General features: G+C 41.1%; 1 protein-coding gene across 5 annotated transcripts in view; it reads left to right on the top strand.

Moving 5' to 3' along the window:
* Nucleotides 1–23,721, top strand: part of LOC311068870 (uncharacterized protein) — a 57,603-nt gene that overhangs the window by 19,854 nt on the left and 14,028 nt on the right. For 4 of the 5 annotated variants that reach the window (XM_084091620.1, XM_084091622.1, XM_084091623.1 and 1 more), the window contains 3 exons: nucleotides 5,667–6,046; nucleotides 6,138–6,410; nucleotides 7,194–10,280. In XM_084091620.1, the coding sequence (XP_083947746.1) occupies nucleotides 5,667–6,046; nucleotides 6,138–6,410; nucleotides 7,194–10,280 (3,740 nt within the window). The remainder of the gene's footprint in view (nucleotides 1–5,666; nucleotides 6,047–6,137; nucleotides 6,411–7,193; nucleotides 10,281–23,721) is intronic. The other variant, XM_084091624.1, reaches the window with a different exon arrangement.

The following is a 23,721-nucleotide window of genomic DNA, read 5'->3' as shown; positions in this document are numbered from 1 at the left end:
CTTCAGAAGAAAGGATCCTGTCCTCCACAAACTGCTGCTACTACACAGTTGTTCTCTAAATCTCTAGAATGTCATTACTGTACTACTTTAATAAAATAGTCTAAATATTGTAAGACTGGAAAACTGGAAGAGAGGGCAACTCTGAGAAAGCAAAGTGTTGTAAAGTTTTCTTTGTTCGAAGCAGAGACCAGTGAGACAGTCGGGATCGCGTTCAACAGAAGTTATTCTTTATTGAGAACTCCGCTGTACGCGGCTGTAGAAACGTCCAACATGATCTAATCTAATACAGTATGCATTGTAGTTATATACATTCCAAGGGGGAGGGATTACATAGAGGTGGAGACTCTGAACAAAGCATGCAAATGAAGTAGGAACACACCCTACTCTGAGTCCAATTGAATCAGCATAACTACTCAAATGATCCAATCAGCCTGACGGTATCACCCATATCTTCACATGATCACAGAGACAAAAGCACAGCTGTACATTGAGCTTACTGGGCAGGAAATGCATAAGGGCAAAGGGTGAGGGTGAGAGTCTCAGGAATTGACTCATTTAGAGAACAAAGGAAAACCAGGTCGGGCAGGAATATCTTGCTGTAAACTCAGTAATCACTTTCTCAGTTTATATACTAACTAAATTAAACATTTAATAAAAATGTAATCCAACACTTCCCCCTTTGAGAGTTCTAATAACTCTCACAAAAATACAAATTTATACACTATAAAGTTCATTCTTGTAACTGGTGTAAGTTACAGGCACATATAACTTGCTCTGTGTTGTTCATCTGTAATTGCATGCTGACACAGAAACAAAACATGCAATTTAGGGTCCGTGAATTTCTCTGCGTTGTGTATTTTTCATTTTCTTTTGTGATAGTTCGTTCAGCAGTGGGTCTGGTTGTCTTCTTGAGGTTGGGGCTTCATACGCAGATGAGACGGTCGTTGCATATGGATCTCGGAAAAGAACATCAAGTTTTATCTGCACACTGTAAGACAGAAAACAGAAAAACAGAGAGCAGTATTTCTTCAAAACACTACGGTTGTAGCAGTTTAAACACTATGGTTCTATCGTTTTCAGAGTCTACTGTTGTCGTTTCATTCTTTCCCTATTTCTTAATTGATTTGACACCTATGGACCAGTGAGGTAAGGATGGACTAAATGGGGAAAGGCCTATGAGGTTGTCTTCACCCTGGATTGGCCCCCGACGCCTGTTGCGTCAGTTCTTTCCAGGGCCCTCACTGAACCGTGTCCTATTCTGTCCCTGTGTTGTGTACACACTGTACAGTGTGTGAGAAAATTGGCACATTTTCATTCTCCAGTGAAACATCAGTCTTAATAGACATCATATAGAGCATGGAGGTCTGACTGGAATATTTCTGTGGTATAATATTTTAAGGCTGTGAGTCTTCTGAATGTCCCCCAAACAAAGGCTGTGACAGTCACTTTCCTTTTGTTCTATTAAACAAAAATAAGTCTTTCATCTTTGTTGTGAGTTACTGGGGAAATTAAGCACTCACAGCCTAAATGGTTAACACCGTATCAAGTTGCCCCACGAGTTTAATGAGGAGGGAAGAGGCTGCTTTAAAGTAGCAAACAAATGTAGTAAGAGCTGCATAACATTGTTAACTTGTCTTAAGTTATTTTTGTTTTTTCTACATTCTTTTCCAAAATGTCCGTGCTTGCCACAGTAAGAACAACTGGCTTCTCTAGGACTTTTGCGTTTCTTTGGCTTCTCTGAGTTGACCTTAACAGAAACTGCTGCAATTCTTACTCTCTCTTTGACATCAGAATTTCTTTCCCAAATAGCTAAACTTTCTAGGTTACTTCTGAGAGTTCTTTTAGCCCACGTAATATCTAGGAATGGCAAGGCTGTTCTGTACTCAGCTACAAGACCATCTGCCCAAATTCGGATTAGAGCTCCTTTGTCAGCTAACACACTTTCGGAATCATCCACTATTCCACTGTACGTTACCGCTACCTGACAGAACCTCTCAGTATATTCACTCACAGTTTCTTCTTTCTCTTGTACACAGCTAGTAATCTTTGACCAGTCCACGTTCGGTCCAACAATGTTCGTTAACACTCTCAAAACTCCATCTCTCAATTCATCTTTTCTGGCATTTTGAAACTCAGAATTGTTTACAGCACTTTCAAAATCATTGAATTCTGACTCAGTCAAGATCTGTGATATTAGCTGAGTGACTTCAGCTAGAGACATATCGTAGAGCCGCATCTTTTTGGACAACTCTCTCCTAAACTCAGAAAAATTTATTTGCACTGATGGCAAACTTTCAGCAATTCTCTCGATCTCTTTAGGACCTAAAGATGTTTTGACTGCTTGTGGCTGCAATATGGGGGTTGCAAATGAAACTGTATCAACACCTTTTCCCTGAGGCTTTTGTCTAGCTACGCACACTTCAACTGCATTTACATCTGCATTGACATTGTCCTCTATACTATCAAAAGACTGTAAATCAGAATAGCTTTCATCTGACTGTTGGTCTTCTAAATCACATTTGGTTGAGGCCTTGAGGCCCACCGTTTTCGTGAAACAGGACACTTGAGTAAGCAATTGTTTGTTCTGTTCTTTCAACTTATCTATACAACGAGCTTGTTCTTGTACAATGGATAAGCTAAACTCTCTGTGACAGAAGATAATGCCTTTGACACTGTTCTTGCGAATACTTTCTCCTAGTACCTTCTTACAATCTTCAATTGACCAAACTTTGACTGGATTAATGTCAAATTTCTTTGTTAAATTCAATCTGACTTCCTCAGTCACGATTGAGTCCATGTGCTCTGATAACAAAGACTTGAATTCACTATCTGTCCAAAAAGGTGTAATCTGTCTAGTACTTTTCCTAAACATTTTGTGAATTTTTGTTACCACAAACAAACACTAAAAAAACTTCTCTCTACTGTCTTGCAAACAGAGGGTACAATCTTATTAGCACATGAGGCTAAATCTAATTCTAAAGCTAATTCTCTATCTTACAGATAGGTCTTCTCTAGCAAGAGCATACACACAATATTAACATGTAACTGTTAATCTTCCCTGCCAACAACAGAGGGTAAATTTCATCTCTAAAAGAAAAACTTTTTTAGAGGCTCATCTTTAGTTAGCCAAACTCTACAGCTGTTTGTTAACTACTTCTCTGAACGGCGCAGAGGAAAACATTTGTACTGGTCTGCATTGGTTCTTTGAATGGAGTGTAAACTCACCGAATCGTTGGTTGTACAGAAAAATTCAGTCTGGAACTCAGTCAGCTTTGTTGAGATCTTTGAGCTTGAAGTTTCAAGATTCAGTCTGGAACTCAGTCAGCTTTGTTGAGATCTTTGAGCTTGAAGTTTTCAATCTGGAGGAAGCTGGAAAGATTCAGTCTGGCAATCTTTGTCAAATCTTTTGTTGAGCTTGAAATTTCAAGATTCAGTTCATTGAGCTTAAAATTCTTTGAGTTTCCTTCTCCATCCGGGTCACAAGGCACCATCTGTTGTAAAGTTTTCTTTGTTCGAAGCAGAGACCAGTGAGACAGTCGGGATCGCGTTCAACAGAAGTTATTCTTTATTGAACTCTGCTGTACGCGGCTGTAGAAACTTCCAACATGATCTAATCTAATACAGTATGCATTGTAGTTATATACATTCCAAGGGGGAGGGATTACATAGAGGTGGAGACTCTGAACAAAGCATGCAAATGAAGTAGGAACACACCCTACTCTGAGTCCAATTGAATCAGCATAACTACTCAAATGATCCAATCAGCCTGACGGTATCACCCATATCTTCACATGATCACAGAGACAAAAGCACAGCTGTACATTGAGCTTACTGGGCAGGAAATGCATAAGGGCAAAGGGTGAGGGTGAGAGTCTCAGGAATTGACTCATTTAGAGAACAAAGGAAAACCAGGTCGGGCAGGAATATCTTGCTGTAAACTCAGTAATCACTTTCTCAGTTTATATACTAACTAAATTAAACATTTAATAAAAATGTAATCCAACAAAAGGAAATAACATTTCTCTCTTGTGAAGTTAGCATCAGCATTTGAGACTCAAGTCAGAATCATCCTAATCTAAATCTCTTTCCCTTGACCCCCCATTTCAACGAGGGTTCCTTCTCTCTCTCATGTTGAGATCACCTGAAATTCACCCACAAATCTAGGCCTACATGGTTTAATGTGAATAATTATCATACAGTATTACACATGTTTGGTATCATTTGAAATGTCTCAGGTTTATGTCGGGTTTAAACTAGGGATGGGCATTTTTCAAAAATATTGCATTCGAATATTCGGGCTCATAAAATTCGAATATTCGAATATTCGTTTATTTAAATGACTTTTAACGAAAAAGACGTTATTTTTTAAGTAATTTTTTTTTTTACGATTTTGTCACCATTTCTGAAGCTTACGATTAGGCAATATACACAATATATATTATATGTTAATATAAAGCTTACAATATATGTCCTAATATTTTCTTTTAATTGAAAACATTAAAGAGTAGGCCTATGTGTAAACAAAAATATATAAAGAACAAAAGGATTTAAGCTCAAGCAGCGCGAACGAAAAAAAACAGCTAATAAAGCAGAGTAACAGATTGCGCCAGTTATCGTACAGAACGTACACCCTACACTTGAGTCAGCATATGATTATCGTGTTTATATTTTTTCACGTTTATGTTGAAAAAAACAATAATATCCACAGGGGCGCCGCCAGAAATGTATGCTCGAGTGAGAAAACGCGCTGCGCTGACAGACGTTTCAGAGAAACAAAGAACGGTGTTCTAGTTCTAAGTTTCTAACAGCACTTTGCGTTTTCTGTTCTTAAACCTCTCCCTCAACGAAACTTAAAGGAAGAATATGTCTCGAATTCATTTTGCTATAAGTTATCATCTCGGATCACTCGCACTACAGCTGCGCTTACCTGCAGTCGTGATGCAGTGATAGACAGCTGTCTTTCCTCAGTCGACGGCAGTTTGGATTTCATGTGATTTCTCATTGTGGTGATGATATTATAACTCCAGATTAATTAATTAATTTGATCAAAAGTAATTCCATTTTGTAAGATCATTTAATAACCTCATTTTCGAATAGTATTTTTCGCGAGGCAGACGACGACATTATGATCAAATACAAACAACTTGTTAAACGCGTCACGTGCCACCCAGTGCATTTAATTATAACTGCGAGTTAGTGCTTGGGATTTATCAGGGATTCACTGCATTTACGACCCGCAAAGTATTTACGGCTTCATAAATTCGATAAAATTCGAATAGTATTTTATTTTTCGAATAATAATTACATATATAGCCAATTGCCAATTACCTCTGTTTAGTGACCGAAGCTGGCGAGTTTGTGATCGTGAGACCCGCGTTAAACAGAAGGCTGCAGAATATAAGTAAAGAGTTGAAAAGAATAATCAAATGTGCTGCTAAACTATTATATAAATGACCATTAACCAATTGGCATTCAAACCTAAATTCGAGGTTGTGATAAAATGGAGTCAGATAAGTTTAATTGGAACTAGATTACTTTGCCACTCGGAAAAGACAGTAACGCGCAGAGACCTTCACCCGTTCTATCTGAAACTGCCATTGGACCGATTGACGGGCTTACAATATACAATATTATATATGATGTGTTCTTTATTTTTCCATGTGCAGGTCTGCAGTCAGTTTCTCATTATGGAGAACAGAGATAGCAGAGAGAGATCTTCATCTCCAGAACCCAGCAGTGTGTCTCTGAAGAGTAACAGATCCATGAGTCCTCCTCTTAAATTCAGTGATGAAGCAGTGACCTCTGACCCCAGCTGTGTGTCTCTGAAGAGTAACAGATCCATGAGTCCTCCTCTTAAATTCAGTGATGAAGCAGTGACCTCTGACCCCAGCTTTGTGTCTCTGAAGAGTAACAGATCCATGAGTCCTCCTCTTAAATTCAGTGATGAAATGGTGACCTCTGACCCCAGCTGTGTGTCTATGAAGAGTAACAGATCCATGAGTCCTCCTCTTAAATTCAGTGATGAAGCAGTGACCTCTGTCCCCAGGTGAGTCCAGTATTAGAGACAACAGACTTACTCATAATAAACAAAATAGCTGACAGAACTAAAGGAAGAATTACTTCTGTGTGTTTCTTAGGATCTTCTGGAGACAGAGTGATTCATATCCAGAACCCAGCTGTGTGTCTCTGAAGAGTAACAGATCCATGAGTCCTCCTCCTAAATTCAGTGATGAAGCAGTGACCTCTGTCCCCAGCTTTGTGTCTCTGAAGAGTAACAGATCCATGAGTCCTCCTCTTAAATTCAGTGATGAAATGGTGACCTCTGTCCCCAGCTTTGTGTCTCCGAAGAGTAACAGATTAATGCCTCAGCCTCCTAAATTCAGTGATAAAGCAGTGACCTCTGACCCCAGGTGAGGGTAAACATGTAGTGGGGGATTTAAAGAGATAGTTTACCCAAAAAATGAAAATGATCCCATTATTTACTCACCCTAAAGCCATCCTAGGTGTATATGACATTCTTCTTTCAGACGATGTGCCAGTGAATTGTACATCCATTTATCATAAACGGGTCTCTTTTCCACTGTACTTGATGCATATGGCCGTTTGCCGAAAGCTAGTTATTATATTTTATAAAGTTTTAAATATGGATAATTTCTTACAAAAAATAATGCTTTGCTTCAGAAGGCCTTTATTAACATCTGAAGTCGTGTGGAGCACTTTTATGATGGATGGATGCACTGTTTTTGATCTTCAAAATCTCAGAGCTTGGAAGAGCCAGGATATGTTTTCATATAACTCTAATTGTATTCGTCTGAAAGAAGAAAGTCATAAACACCTAGGATGGCTTGAGGGAGAGTAAATCATTTTTTTTTTGAGTGAACTATTCATTTAACTGCTCTATGGGATTCAGAAACACACTAAATGCAGAGATTTTTTTATTTTTATTTTTTCTACCTCAAATCTACGGACAAAAGTTCAGTGCTAGAAAATTAACTTGGACTTTATCTTTTTTGTTAACTTTTTGAACGTTTACTTTAATGGTAAACTGAAATTTAAATGTATTTTTCTGTATAATTAATGTCTTACAAGATTGACATATATGTTATTTTACTATATGGTTTATATCTAGATTTTATTTATACATTTAAATCCTTTATATAATTTTTTTAATCTGTTTATTGTTGTTGTTTCAGCAGAATAAATAGAGACCGAGCAGCCTCAGTCTTCAGTCTTCATAAACTACAGAGAGTCAAAGGCCGACACAAAGCCAGCATGAAGAACAAGTATGAGAGATTATTTGAGGGACTGAAACTCCAAGAGAATGAAACCCTCCTGAACAGGATCTACACACAGCTCTACATCATAGAGGGAGAGAGAGGAGGAGTGAATGAAGAACATGAGGTTTTACAGATGGAGAAAACAGCCAGAACACAACACTCACAAGACACTCCAATCTACTGCAATGACATCTTTAAAGCCTCTCCTGAACCAGGACGCGAGGAGAAAGAGCAGATCAAGACTGTTCTCACTAAAGGCATCGCTGGAATCGGGAAAACCGTCTCTGTGCAGAAGTTCATTCTGGACTGGGCCGAGGGAAAAGACAATCAGGATGTAGATTTCATGTTTGTGCTTCCATTTCGAGAGCTGAACTTGATCCGAGATCATCAGTACAGTCTTCACACACTTCTGCTGGACTTTCACCCTGAACTTCAAGATCTGGACTCAAAGATTTATGAGGAGTGTAAAGTTGTGTTGATCTTTGATGGTCTGGATGAAAGCAGAATCACACTGATGTTTTCAGATGCTCAGGAAGTTTCTGATGTGACTGAGACTTCATCAGTGGGTGTGTTGATGTCAAAGCTCATGAAAGGAGATCTGCTTCCCTCGGCTCTCATCTGGATCACCTCCAGACCAGCAGCAGCCAATCAGATCCCCTCCAAATACATCCACCGTCTGACAGAGATTCAGGGATTCACTGACCCTCAGAAGGAGGAATATTTCAGGAAGAGAATCAGTGACGAGCATCAAGCCAGCAGAATCATCTCACACATCAGAAGAGCAAGAAGCCTCCACATCATGTGCCACATACCCGTCTTCTGCTGGATCTCCTCCACTGTGCTTCAGAAGCTCCTGGAAGAAGATCTGAGTGCAGAAATCCCTCAAACTCTGACTGAAATGTACATCCACTTCCTGCTGATTCAGATCAACATGAGGAATCAGAAGTATGAAGAGAGAGATCCAGAGAAACTCCTGCAGTCCAACAGAGAAGTGATTGTGAAACTTGCTGAAGTGGCTTTCCATCAGCTGATGAAGGGCAATGTGATGTTCTATGAGGAGGACCTGAGAGAGAGCGGCATAGACGTCACTGACGCCTCAGTGTATTCTGGGATTTGCACTGAGATCTTTAAGGAGGAATCTGTGATTCATCAGAGGAAAGTCTACAGCTTCATTCATCTGAGCGTTCAGGAGTTTCTCGCTGCTTTCTATGTGTTTTACTCGCATGTGATCAAGGACAGGAAACCGCAACTGCATAAATTACTGACATCACAGTTTTTTACAGGAGATAAAGACCCTCTGTATAATCCACTGACATCAGCAGGAGATAAAGACCCTCTGTATAATCCACTGACATCAGCAGGAGATAAAGACCCTCTGTATAATCCACTGACATCAGCAGGAGATAAAGACCCTCTGTATAATCTACTAACATCAGCAGGAGATAAAGACCCTCTCTCTGATGTAGACTCTCTCTCTGATAAAGACCCTCTGTATGATCCACTGACATCAGCAGGAGATAAAGACCCTCTGTATGATCTACTAACATCAGCAGGAGATAAAGACCCTCTGTATAATCCACTGACATCAGCAGGAGATAAAGACCCTCTGTATAATCCACTGACATCAGCAGGAGATAAAGACCCTCTGTATAATCCACTGACATCAGCAGGAGATAAAGACCCTCTCTCTGATGTAGACTCTCTCTCTGATAAAGACCCTCTGTATGATCCACTGACATCAGCAGGAGATAAAGACCCTCTGTATGATCTACTAACATCAGCAGGAGATAAAGACCCTCTGTATAATCCACTGACATCAGCAGGAGATAAAGACCCTCTGTATAATCCACTGACATCAGCAGGAGATAAAGACCCTCTGTATAATCCACTGACATCAGCAGGAGATAAAGACCCTCTGTATAATCTACTAACATCAGCAGGAGATAAAGACCCTCTGTATAATCTACTAACATCAGCAGGAGATAAAGACCCTCTGTATAATCTACTAACATCAGCAGGAGATAAAGACCCTCTCTCTGATGTAGACTCTCTCTCTGATAAAGACCCTCTGTATGATCCACTGACATCAGCAGGAGATAAAGACCCTCTGTATGATCTACTAACATCAGCAGGAGATAAAGACCCTCTGTATGATCTACTAACATCAGCAGGAGATAAAGACCCTCTCTCTGATGTAGACTCTCTCTCTGATAAAGACCCTCTGTATGATCCACTGACATCAGCAGGAGATAAAGACCCTCTGTATGATCTACTAACATCAGCAGGAGATAAAGACCCTCTGTATGATCTACGAACATCACCAGAAGATGAATACCCTCTCTCTGATGAAGACTCTCTCTCTGATGAAGACCCTCTGTATAATCTACTAACATCAGCAGGAGATAAAGACCATCTGTATGATCTACTAACATCAGCAGGAGATAAAGACCCTCAGTATGATCTACGAACATCACCAGAAGATGAATACCCTCTCTCTGATGAAGACTCTCTCTCTGATGAAGACCCTCTGTATGGTCTACTAACATCAGCAGTAGATAAAGCCCTCAGGAGTGAGAATGGACGGCTGGATCTGTTCCTGCGGTTCCTGCTGGGCATCTCGCTGGAGTCCAATCAGAGACTCTTACAGGATCTACTGACACACAGAGAGAAAAGCTCAGAGAGCATCAGGAGAACCACACAGTACATTCAAAAGAAGATCAAATATGAGCAGAATATTAATAATCTCTCAGCTGATCAATCCATCAATCTGTTCCTCTGTCTGCTGGAAGTGAAAGATCAGACTCTGTCCAGAGAGATTCAGGAGTTTGTGAAATCAGCCAAACACTCAGAGAAGAAACTCTCTCCGTCTCACTGCTCTACAATCTCCTACATGCTTCAGATCTCAGAGGAGCCGCTGGATGAGCTGAACCCCATGAAATACAACACATCAGAAGAGGGTAGAAGAAGACTGATACCAGCTGTGCTCAACTGCAGAAAAGCTCTGTGAGTGTTAATTATTAATAGCTAAAGAATCCTTTTTAATAATGCACCTTACATCTTTAAAGGGGTCATGACTAGGGTTGCCAACGTCCCGTAGAATACGCAATTCTCCCGTATTTAAAGGTAAAATAATGCGTCCCGTATCAAACCAATACAGGACGCAATTTGTCCCGTATATTACATAGACCCACATAGTTACTTAAACAAATAAGGATTTTTCAGTGTGAATAATACTAATAGTAATTAATGAATCAATTCCACAAGATATAGTAGAGAAGCTCAGTTGCGCGTGATCGCATGTTATGTCTTTTTCCCCATAGCGACAGTTTCGAGAACATGCACCATAAACAGGCGTAACGCGCAGTTTTATAAAACATGTTGAGCTCACTTATCTCTCCAGATATCTGAATGGGAAAAAGGTATCAGTGGGTCTGTCCTGTAACTAATGATGAACGTAAGGCGAACTGCACAGTTTCATTTGTTCACGCGGTGGACTTCTGACTTAAAGAAACACTCCACCTCTGGAAAGATGAATGTGTATTTAAAATAGGTCATTTATGTAGAAGAAATGTGAAATTATTTTTGAATTTGGAGCTTTCTAGACTGAGAAAAGCCAGAAAATGTATTTTTGGCTTATGTGGATGAAAGACAACAACTCCCAGAATGCACTTGCTTCGCTGCCCTATGAGGCCACTCCCAAGCCACGCCTACCGGTAAGAGAGCGCAGTTGAAAACAACAAAAGGCTAGGCTATAGGGCTGTCAACGAATATTCTAAATTCGAATATATATTCGAATAGTTTTAAAAAACAGAAATTCGAATGTGAAAATTAATATTCGAATGTGGAAAAACGCCCGCGGTAGCAGAGGCGCGCTGCCTCAGGGACAGGTCACATGAATAAGCGTTAACGGTAAACAGAAACATTACTAAAGAGTAGGCTACTGTACTGACTGAATAGATATTGTGCAGCATGAATAAGGTAGGTTAGATACAGCAGTTTCATGCACTGCAGGCTTCCACTGGTTTGATTATTTACCGTTTCATGTCAAGGAAAAGTTCAATTTTTACCATAGCACAGCTCGCTCGGAGCGCTCAATGTCGGATTCGCGTCAAGTTGGACTCTTGAACATTTTGAATTCGCGCGTCAAAAGCAAAAGTCTGATGCGCGGAGAGCGTGATGCCTCATTCGCGCCACAAGACTTCCAGACGCGCGTAAACGCGTCTTTACATTGACTTAACATTGAAATCACTCGCGCCAGACGCTCTATTTGCGTTTGGTGTGTGAACGCAGCGGGTGAGGGCGAGAGAGAGATGAGTGCCTGCGAGTGAGCGAGCGAGAGTGAGGTCTAAGGTCTTGGCCATTAGGAGATTTACTTGTTTGTTTTTGTGTAGCCAATACGTTGTCAAATATGTTTAAACTTAAATAAACTACCTATACAAGTAGTTATGTCTCTTTGTATTAATTTGTCCTGTTATTGACGTAATGCGCGTCATTGACAAAATGCGCAACCAGACATTCGAATAGTTCGAATATTCGTGTGTTTTTTAGAGGGAATATTCGAACGTCATTTTTGAGCAATTTTGACAGCCCTACTAGGCTACGAGTGAGTCTCCGTGACGAGTTTGCCCGTGATTTCGAGATCGCCCATAATGTCCGGGATTCGGCTTTTGCGTTCTACATTCGCCATTCATCATGTTTTCTGTGGCGAGCAGGACGAGACTAGGGCCGCGGGAGAACGGCGCGAGGCCGGTGGTGTGATTACTGATGAGCGCCTGTGAGACGCACTGGTCCCATATCTCTCACGGAGGAGCGGGTATTTTCTTAGCAATGGTAAAACACACATCAACCGATCACGCCACCGGCCTCGCGTCGTTCTCCTAGCCTCGTCCTGCTCGCCACAGTAAACATGATGAATGGCGACTGTAGAACGCAAAAGCTGAATCCCAGACATTTTGGACGATCTCGACGGCCGGACATGTCCGGGAAAAAGTGTATGGTAACCCCTACTACTCAGCTTTCTTCATCCATGTTTTCTGCAGGTTTCTGCCAGTGAACTCAAACGCACTGGCACTGATCTGTGATAGGTCTGTTAGCGCATTAGCTCCAACCCCCTATGGGCGGATTTGAAAGGGTGGGAACTAGTGCTTGTAGTCTTAACAGAAATCCCCCCCTCTTACACTTCCTCCTACAATGACGCAAAATGACGATTTTTGCGTCATTGTAGGAGGAAGTGTAAAGAGGTAAATACAGATTTCTCTCGTCTCAGGGGAAAATGAGAAAATGTTGCACGACCATTCAATAGTATGACTGGGTTTCTAACATTGCAAAGCTTAATGCAAATGGGTGGAGTGTTCCTTTAAAGCATTGTGCCATGACAGACAAATCTGTGCTTTTAAAGGTATAACGTTAGGCCTGTTGTTTTTTGTTTTAGATAATCTCTTAATATAATATTCCATACATTGTCAGAGCTTGATAGACCGGCAACTATTATATTTGTAGACATTATTAGACAGATTAATTCATATATTATAATTAAATTTCTTATTCTATTTATTATTATTAAAGGTATAGCGGAGGATTTTTTACTTCCGGGTGGATCACCTATACTAGGTCCTCCTAATTGTCAATCATTCTGGTGAATCAATCAAACTTTTCAAAAAGTGGAGAGGGCGGGTCTTAACTAAAATTCAGAAAGATCCTCCACTATACCTTTAATCATATATGTGCATAATATATGGAGATCCTATCTGTCATACACAATTTATGGCATTTAAAAAAATGTTTTGAAAAGTGCAAAATTATTTGAATAAAAATGGGACAAATAATGAAATAATAAGTTAGTCACAATTTAAGTAGTAAATAAATTAAATAATAAATAAAATCATCCCATCCATGCAAAATTGTCAAAAACGTGACTACTGGTTTAGAATGTTTTTATTGTCTATATTTAAAAATAAATAAAATAATCAAATGTAAAATAATCATATAAAATGTTTTCTGTTGCAAGTTCACATACTTGATCCCGTTTCCCATGTTGTGTCATGTTAAAATAATCAGTTCCAAGCTCTTGACACATTTTTCCCAGGGTTCGTGTATGGGTGTCCCTTATTTCGCCTCACTGAAGGTCAAGTCATGACATGGATTTTTTACATTGTTTTAATATATTCCTTGAGGTTCACTTACACTAGGGGTGCCAAACTCAGTTCCCTAGAGCACAGGTCTTCAAACCCTGGGTCCCCAGGAGGATTTAAGGAAAATGGAGTTACATGTAAAATAAAATAAAAATTGTTTTCATAAGATCATAGTATAAAAGGAATAAATATGCTAAATATATTTGACTTAAATAATTAACAGACTAATAACACAAAAGAAGAAACTGCGACAGTATGCTGCTGAGTTTGGGTTATTTTTGTGAGGCGCTCCACAAACAAGTTGACGGAAAGGAAACCGAGACGACAGAAAGCGCATCCTGTTTGATTTATTTATTTTACAAAAGCACAATGTTCAGCAGGAACACGAATAGTTGGTACTGATCCTATTTTCAGGAGCAGCTTCTTTCAAAACCAGCTTTATAACGTTACTGACCCTCATTTGTAAAGTAGTCTGGTGTGTGAAATGATTCGCGCAAACATGAAAGCATTGCTGTTGATCGTGGGGAATATTCCCTTCGAAAACAAACTCAGCCACTGCTTCTTCAGCGGTTCAGATTTAGGGACATCAAAATGACTGCTGTGTTCCTTATTGCACCCAAGAACAGAACGCCACAATCGCTTAAACGCCATTCTGCTCCAGCGTATCAACAATGACGTGCGGACTATGATTGACAGCTCGCTCATGAGCGAGGGCGGGTCTGTGTTGAAACGCTGCTGTCAGTCAGCAATCGTGGGAGGGGCGTCGATTTTGTGACGTCACAAAATCGAACGGCTTGATTTGAGAGAGGGGGAAATGTATAAGGAGATTAAAAAAAAACACTGGATGGATTTTTATAATTTTATGATGGTTGTGTACAGGCACTGCCAACACACATTTCAGTACAATCAACTTGTAAATCAACATGTACCATTATATGACCCCTTTAAAAAAAGTGCTGAGCTGTATTTTTGTGCTAGTGGTTTAAAGTAGAATAAAGTCAAATGCACATTTAACCCCGTTTTATAGCATATAAGTATTCTTATGTTTGGCTTGTCTGCAAATATGACTGGTCAATATGGGTTGCTTAAAGAGTAACTAAACCCTAAAACAACTTTTTTTAGTTAATGATCTGTAAGACTGGGGCTTTATAAATGCTGTTCATTTATTAAGTACATCTTTTGACATTTGACAAGAGTGCTGCCCTCTTCAGGTTGAACGGTGGCTACTGCAGTTGAATTTTCCTTTTTGAAGTTGTGGTGCCCTGTGACGTAAGCAGGTACGAGCTCACCACGCCCTTGCCTACAGAGAGACGCACGCAGATGCACATGACAGGAAGAGAAGAGAAGTCGTTTTGAGGGGGGAGGGAAGGATAACGTATTTGATTAAAGAATATAAGGGCATATGAATTTTTTTAAATTAATGAAGTGCACAGCTAAATCATTTATAATAAACACTACAATATTACATATAAAAATACAAATTGTAAAATTTTATTTCATGGCGACTTTAAAAAGTTTGAAAACCACTGCCCAAGAGGGTCACAGTCCTGCAGAGTTTAGCTTCAGTCCTAATTAAACAACCCTGATAAAGATAATCAGGAGCTGAGTTTGGCTGTTGATAATCCACAAATCTGAATAAAGATTTTCCAACCTCATTCTGACCCTCAGTCTGAAATTATCCGTTTTCAAGGGGCATCTCTCAGTAAAAACCAGTGTTATAATTTCCTAATGTCACTACATAGGAAAAAGTATCAATGCCCCCTTGTGTTTTTGAAAACACCCATATAAAATGGTCATTTATAGACAAAGAATTATTAAACTGGACCAGCAGTCAGCATAGAGGACGCACGGCAAGAGCGCACAAGTGGTTTTTTAGAATACTCAGTTCTCCTGTTATTTCAGTGTTGTATTTAACTCAAGGTAAGCCTATCTTCGATTCTCTGCTAATTTTTCATTTTTAACTTCACATAATTCTGTATTTTATTTAGACGCGTTGCTACATTAATAAACATCTGCGTGTGAAAATTATTATTGCAGTTTTAATTGCACTTAAGTATTGACTCCTAGCAGTTTCGATTTGCCCCATTTTCGCTTTATTGACTTAATTGCCGGACCGAGACAGCTGTCCTCACTCAAGCGGTGAAAGCATTATATCTATATCTATGTAATTTGCGCGCTGTCGCGGAAGCGTCATGTGAAGACTGACTCGGGTAAAGATCAGCGACTCTACATGCGCGACTCCACTGAGCAAGGACACCAGAAAGGCACTTAAAGGGATAGTTCGCCCAAAAATGAAAATTCTGTCATCATTTACTCACCCTCAAGTTGTTTCAAACCTGTATCAATTTCATTTTTCTGCTGAACACAAAAGAAGATATTTTGAAAAATGTAGGTAACCAAACAGTTGATGGACCCTATTGACTTCCATAGTATTTTTTTTTCCTACTATGGAAGTCAATGGGGTCCATCAACTGTTTGGTTACCGACTTTCTTCAAAATATCTTCTTTTGTGTTCAGCAGAAAAAATAAATTCATACAGGTTTGAAACAACTTGAGGGTGAGTAAATGATGACAGAATTTTCATTTTTGGGCGAACTATCCCTTTAAGTATCTCCTTTTCCCTTTCCCTTTGCACTTTTTATCTTATTTTACACCTTAATCAACATGTGTTTTCAATGCATTCCTGTTATCTCTCGGCAACGCCCTTTCATCACGCGCAAAAGGCAGCGCAATACTGCTAATCTGCGTCCCATTCTCTCATCCTCACACACACCTCTCTCTCTTTCCGTGGGTCTATGGAATTGTCAGTCAGCAGTCAATAAAGCTGACTTTATTCCAGCCTTCGCATCTCATTCTACTCTCAGTATCCTGGGCTTGACTGAGACCTGGATTCGTCCAGAAGACTCAGCAACCCCTGCTGCTCTCTCTAACAACTTCTCTTTCTCTCACTCCCCTCGCCAGTCTGGGAGGGGTGGGGGTACAGGGCTTCTCATTTCTAACAATTGGAAATACTCAGCGCTCTCTTCTCTATGCAACAACAACTCATTTGAATATCATGCTATTACACTTACAACTCCCAATAAGATCCATACTGTAGTCATTTATCGCCCCCCAGGTCAGCTGGGTAACTTCGTAGAGGAGCTGGATGTGCTGCTGTCCTCTTTCCCTGAGGACGGCACCCCACTTCTAGTCTTCTGTGACTTCAACATTCATCTCGAAAAGCCGCATGCAACAGACTTCATCTCTCTCCTAGCCTCTTTCGATCTCGAACGACTCATCACCACAGGTACTCACAAATCAGGCAACCAACTGGACCTGGTTTACACACGCAACTGCATCACAGACAACATTTTGGTGAGACCTCTCCATGTTTCAGATCATTTCCTCATTACTCTCTACCTCTGCACCACCAACCCCACCACCAGTCACTTTCAGGCGAAACCTGCGCTCACTTTCTCCCTCCCATCTTTCCTCTGCCGTGTCATCATCTCTTCCCCCACCCTCACAATTCTCATCTCTGGATGTGAACACCGCAACGGATACCTTATGCTCCACTCTAACCTCTTCTCTAGAGAATATCTGCCCTCTCTCCTCCAGGCCAGCACGCGCTACTCCCTCTAACCCCTGGTTGTCTGAGGTTCTTTGTGAACACCGGACCGAACTCAGGGCAGCGGAGAGGAAATGGCGCAAATCAAAAGACACATCTGACCTGAGTATGTATAAATCTCTCCTCTCTTATTTGTCTGTTGATGTTCATGCTGCAAAATCTTCATACTTCCACAACAAGATCAACAGCTCCTCCAACACACGATCACTCTTCGAGACATTCAACTCTCTCCTTTGTCCACCTCCACCACCACCCACCTCCTCTTTAACTGCTGACGATTTTGCGAACTTCTTCACCAACAAAACAACAACTATCAGCATCAGTTCTCAGCTCCACACACACAGGAACCCAGTCTGACCCCTTCCACAGCCAATAACCCTCTGTCCTCCTTTTCTCCGTTAACCGAGGAAGAAGTATCTACACTTATCCTCTCCAGTCATCCTACCACCTGCCCTCTAGACCCTATCCCCTCACACCTTCTACAAGCCATCTCTCCCACACTTCTACCAGCACTCACACACATCATCAACTCATCCCTCCATACTGGCACTTTCCCTACAGCATTCAAGCAGACTCGGGTTACTCCACTGCTTAAAAAACCAACACTAAACACATCATTTGTAGAGAATTACAGACCTATCTCTCTCCTACCATTCATTGTGAAAACACTTGAAAGAGCTGTTTTCAACCAAGTAACATCCTTATTGTCTCTAAACAACCAGCTGGATGTCAACCAATCCAGCTTCAAGAAAGGGCATTCAGCTGAGACTGCATTACTGTCGGTCACAGAAGCCCTACGGATCGCAAAAGCTGCTTCCAGATCTTCAGTCCTCATTCTCCTGGACCTGTCTGCTGCCTTCGACACTGTGAATCATCAGATCCTTATGTCCAGCCTCTCATCACTGGGCATCACAGGAACTTCACTCCACTGGTTTGAGTCCTATCTCACAGGTAGGTCCTTCCGGGTCGCATGGCGAGGCGAGGTATACAGAGGACATCAGCTGACCACAGGGGTTCCTCAGGGCTTAGTGCTGGGACCGCTCCTCTTCTCCATCTACACCACATCACTGGGACACATCATACAGGCACACGGTTTCTCCTACCACTGCTATGCTGACGACACACAGCTCTTTCTCTCATTTCAACCAGATGATCCCACAGTAGCTGCACGGATCTCAAGCTGTCTGGCGGACATCTCGACATGGATGAAGGAACATCACCTGCAGCTCAACCTGGCAAAGACTGAGCTTCTCATCCTCCCTGCCAATCCGTCTCTACAGCACGACTTCACCATCCAGCTAGATTCATCATCAATCACCCCATCAAGGTCGGTCAGAAATCTTGGAGTAACGTTTGATGACCAGCTGACCTTCACAGATCACATTTCAAAGACAGCTCGATCATGCAGGTTTGCACTGCACAGCATCAGGAAGATCAGGGCTTTCCTTACTGAGCATGCAACACAACTTATCGTCCAGGCCCTGGTCATTTCTAGGCTTGACTACTGCAATGCTCTTCTGGCCGGACTTCCATCATGTGCAACCAAACCTCTACAGATGATCCAGAACGCCACAGCTCGTCTCGTCTTCAACGAGCCCAAGAGGGCCCACGTCACTCCTCTGTTCATCTCTCTGCACTGGCTACCTCTCGCCGCTCGCATTAAGTTCAAGGCATTGACGCTTGCTTACAGATCTATCACAGGCTCAGCTCCCACCTACTTTCACTCACTACTACGAGCCTATATCCCTACCAGAAGCCTACGATCGGTCAAAGAGCGACGTCTCGTGGTTCCATCACAGAAAGCCACAAAATCACTTTCCAGAACATTCTCATTCACAGTTCCATGCTGGTGGAACGCTCTCCCCACCCTCATCCGGAATGCAGAATCCCTGACAACATTCAAAAGACAGCTGAAAACCCATCTCTTCCGTGAGCACTTAACCGCATAAAATAAATAAATAAATAAAAACCCTTCCCTTTCCCTTTAAAACCTCACTTATCGGGCTTATGCTACTCTGAATAATGCCTGAACTTCGTATTTTGAGCACTTCTTGCGTTGTTTTTGCCTCTTCATGATGACTCGCTTAATTTAGTCCTAATTTGTAAATCGCTTTGGATAAAAGCGTCTGCTAAATGACTAAATGTAAATGTAAACGCTTTGGGATCTAGTTGCTGTCAGATCCAATACAATTGCTCCTTGATATTTGCACACTGGTTTCTTTCCAAACTCTCTCTTACACTGTGCCTCATTTACAAAACAATCTGCAGTCAAATGCTCCAAACAAACACATAATCCTCTAGTGTGATCCAGGATGCCATTCAAAATAAACCATCCACTTGTTTCTGACGTTGGAGTCTTTCTGGAGTCTGTACAGAGACTCTTGTTTAAACAGGAAACATCAAAGTAACTGATCACCAGTGGGCGGGGCCTATAGTGCAATGATGTACAACTATTTGTCGATGTCTTGTTCTAGAGGCAGTCATATGCAAATGTGTTTGCCCATGTGACGTCACAAAACCCACAATATTCTAACAAGCCATTTTTGGAGATTGGTTGAATACATTCATTTTTTTTTTTTCTGAGGACGTTTTAAGCTGTGAACTTGCAGGATATTTCAATGGTACGAAGACCTCTTATATGTAAAAAAAAAACTTGATGTCTTATGTCATGACCCCTTAAAAATTATTCCCATATGAGAGAGAACAGATTTAGCCTACTTCTAAACTATGAGATAGATAATAAAGAGCTACCTCTGAAAACACTGCAGTAAAGTAAAACTGCATAAAGTCTGATGTAGATTGACTGCAGTACAGATGTAGTTCAGTCTAATCACCTTCCCAAAATGTAACTGCAGGTCACTGTAGTACAAATATAGTTCAATGTGGTTCATTTGCAGATCAGAGTTCATTGCAATGCAAGTTAAACTCTGTTTTAAACTTGCAGTTCAGAAACTGTTTCGTGGCAGGTTTCATATTGCATTGATCTGTAGTTGTTGCCATGACAACTGTATGTCTGTTTCCGTTACCATTTTTTGCCACCGCTGCTGGCACATCAAAACAAATCATATTTGGAGGCAAGGAATCGATCACTCCTTTTACAGCTTTGATTTTGTAGACAAACACACACCTCGAAGAGTGGATGACTTGTTTAGTCAGTTTTAGGCTGCGACCATATTAATCTGTAAACATATTTTTCTTCTACACATAAAAACATTTACATGTTTAAAAATATCTTGTAGGGTAATGTGCATATAATTCTTGATAACAGGGAAATCCCATGAAATATGGTAATAATTAGCATTTTGATTTCGCACCATATTATTGATCTTTTATATCGGTTTATGCTGGTTTGAGGAACAAGATGGCGCCAGTGTGTGTGGCCCGCCGTTGTATCCTGCAGTCACTGTGTGTGTTTGTGTCACTCGTTGTTCAAAATGTTGATTCTTTACTGGTGTATGAGCGCCAAACTTTACTGGATCTTCAACTTTCTGTTAAGTTTGATCATGGTAAACAAAAGACATTGCCCCCGCTCCTATCTGAGATCCCAGCTTACCTCTGCTGTTTTATGGCTTTACATCACCGGCGTAAGCAACATCGTCGGCGAGGTAAACGCAGTGGACGGCTGGTGAGGATGAAGGCTTGCCTGGCGCACCTTTTCCATGGCTTCCTGGACCAAGTATCGAGCGGTGCCTCGTCTTTTATTTCTCGCCAATCGCTGGACCCTGTCGACGCCTCGCTGGTACCTGTCGTCGGCCCGGATGAGGTGTTCCAGGCCCGCGCCCCTGCTCTCCTCGCCCCCGCTGGCGTGGGGTGAACCTGCGAGACCTGCGGCCTCTGTGCCGGGTTTCTCGGAAAGACGGCACTGTAGACCCGCCGGCTCCTGCCAGGATTGGCCTAGTAAATGCTAGATCACTAGCAAACAAATCTTTTATCCTAAAGGATTTCTTCACCTCTTGGGGATTGGATTTTCTCTGTGTGACTGAGAGATGGTTGAGTGTTGGTGAGTCCAGCATTTTTTCTGAACTTTTACCGCATGATTGGAATAGCAACTGCTTATAAGACCATCTATAAATGTAAACAGCGATCTTTATCATCATCCTTCGGCAGTTTTGAACTTGAGAGTTTATTTGAGCTGGGTCGTTCTCATACAGTATTATGTGCAGTGGTCTATCGGCCTCCCAAATACAACAAGGACCCTATAAATGATTTTTCTGTCTTCCTGGCTGAAATTATGCATAAATATGCCCGCGTCCTCATTGTTAGGGATTTTAATGTCCATGTGTGTTGTACTGACACCCCAATGGTAAAGGACTTTTTACACCTCATTGCCTCTTTTAATCTCACGCAGTCTGTGTCTGGCCTCACACATGAACGTGGACATACACTTGATCTTGTTCTATCCTTTGGTTTGCCTGTTTTTAATCTTGAGATCGGTGACGCAGTGTTCTCTGACCATATGCCTATACTGTTTGAGATTGTTCTTGCTTGTGATACAGTACAGACAAACCTTGCACTGCTTCTCGGCCCTGTCGCATTAACTCTTCTACTGCTGTTAAATTTTCGTCTGTTTTTAATCAGAATTTTGTCATATCAGAATATATATGTAATGATTCAGAGGAGCTTAGCTCATGGTTGCAGTCCACCTGCCAATCTGTTATAGATACTGTGGCTCCATTGAAAATCAGGCAGCCAAAAACTAAATCTGAACCATGGCTAAATGACACGGCTCGTGCTGTCAAACACAAGTGCCGTAGAGCCGAGCGCAAATGGAAAAAGGATGGACTGCAAGTGTCATTTCAAACGCTAAGGGACTGTTGACGTCATTATCAGACAACTGTGAAGGATGCTAAAAGAATATATATTTCTAAGATTATTCTGTTAAACTGTAATAAGCCTCGTGTTTTGTTTAAAACTATCGATTCAGTTATTAATGTTCCTCAGATTGTCTGTGTTGATGCCTCCCCGGCTGTCTGTGAAAACTTTTTAAGCTTTTTTTATTGATAAAGTCACTTCCACTAGGGCTCTAATTTCACCTTCTGCCTGGGACCCCTCAGTCTCTGTCCTCTGCTCTGCTGTCTTTAATAAGTTTGAGCCTGTGACTTTGTGTGTGTTACAGGAGATTGTTGGTCATTTGAACCCCTCAGGTTCTCCACATGATGCTATCCCTCCTCGACTCTTTAAGGAGGTTTTTCCCACTGTAGGACCATCTGTTCTTGCAGTTGTTAATAGCAGTCTGTCCTCAGGTGTGGTCCTTGAAATTTTTAAACAAGCAGTAGTGCAACCTCTGCTTAAAAAACCTGGTCTTGATCCTGCAGATCTTGCAAATTTAAAGTTTTTAACGATATCTATTTAGCTACCGATTCTGGGGCCTCATTTATAAATGTTGCGTACGCACAAAAGGAGTACGCCGCTCTCTACGCAATAATTGGTATTTAGAAAAAGCAAACTTGACGGGAAAATGTGTGGTCCTTCATGCAAACTCTGACCCAGGCGTACGCACAAAAACGGGTGAAATGAGAAATGGCGACACCGTCGGCAGAGGGAAGAAACACGTGAAAGTTTGTGAAACTGTAGACCGTTGTGTAAAAGAAATGGCAATACTGTCTCTTATAAATAACATGAAGACTTCACAAAGCAAGTCTTACAATTAACAGCCAACACGAACACCCGTTTGATCGATCTGCAGTGTAAAACAAACAAAATCAAATGAAGATTACAACAGAAATGCAAATTAACACATATTTGCAAAAAGAAAAGTGAAATATGTTCTGCAATAATATTGGCATGTTATGCAATTCATCCTCATAACACATCTGTAGCTTGTCAGATGCAATCAAATGGATGGTAATAAAATGCCATGATGCCATCACAATGCGTAATGACGTGAATGAAGTTACGTTTCTTGGTTTTCCTCTCTGTCCCTGCGTCCAAATATGCATAATATCCACCCTAAATAGTATTGACAATTACTAATGTCACATACTATGTAGGATGGATAGTATGCACATTGGGACGCAGGCTGAGTTTGCCATGATTTCGCAATCGATGAATATTAACTTGTGGGTGTTTCACGGACTATTTATGGGCAACTATGGGCGTGACATGAAGCCGCAAAAGCTGCACTACATTTACAACTGATTGTGATTTATTAAGGGAAAACTGCGTAGGATGTGCGTGCGCACGGTTTTATAAATCCGAATATTTCTGTGCGTAAGCACGTCCTATGTTTCATCCGTACGCCACTTCTGACGCAAATCATACGCAAAGTTTTATAAATGAGGCCCCTGGTGACTATGTTGTTCTTGTGCTTCTTGATTTAACTGCTGCATTTGATACTGTGGACCATGAAATTCTGATTTCTCATTTGGAGCATTGGGTGGGGATAAAGGGCATAGCGCTTGAATGGTTCAGGTCGTATTTGGATGGTCGGACTTTCTGTGTCAGCTGTGGGAACTCTGAGTCCTCTTCTGCACCTCTCTTGTTGGGTCCCTCAGGGCTCAGTTTTGGGCCCTCTTCTCTTTTCTCTTTATTTGCTGCCGCTTGGCTCAATAATTAGGAAGCATGGCATGTCATTCCACTGTTATGCGGATGATAGCCAGATTTACATGCCTCTTAAAAAAAATGACACTGTCAGACCGTTAATGGAGTGTCTTGATGATATAAAAGCCTGGATGGCTATTAATTTTTTAAGTTTTAATGTGAATAA

This window comes from Abramis brama (genome assembly GCF_963993115.1).
Source record: "Abramis brama genome assembly, chromosome: 18".
In the NCBI taxonomy this organism is placed as follows: domain Eukaryota; kingdom Metazoa; phylum Chordata; class Actinopteri; order Cypriniformes; family Leuciscidae; genus Abramis; species Abramis brama.
The sequence above is the reverse complement of the archived record's forward strand: the minus strand, read 5'-3'. Positions and strand labels throughout refer to the sequence as shown.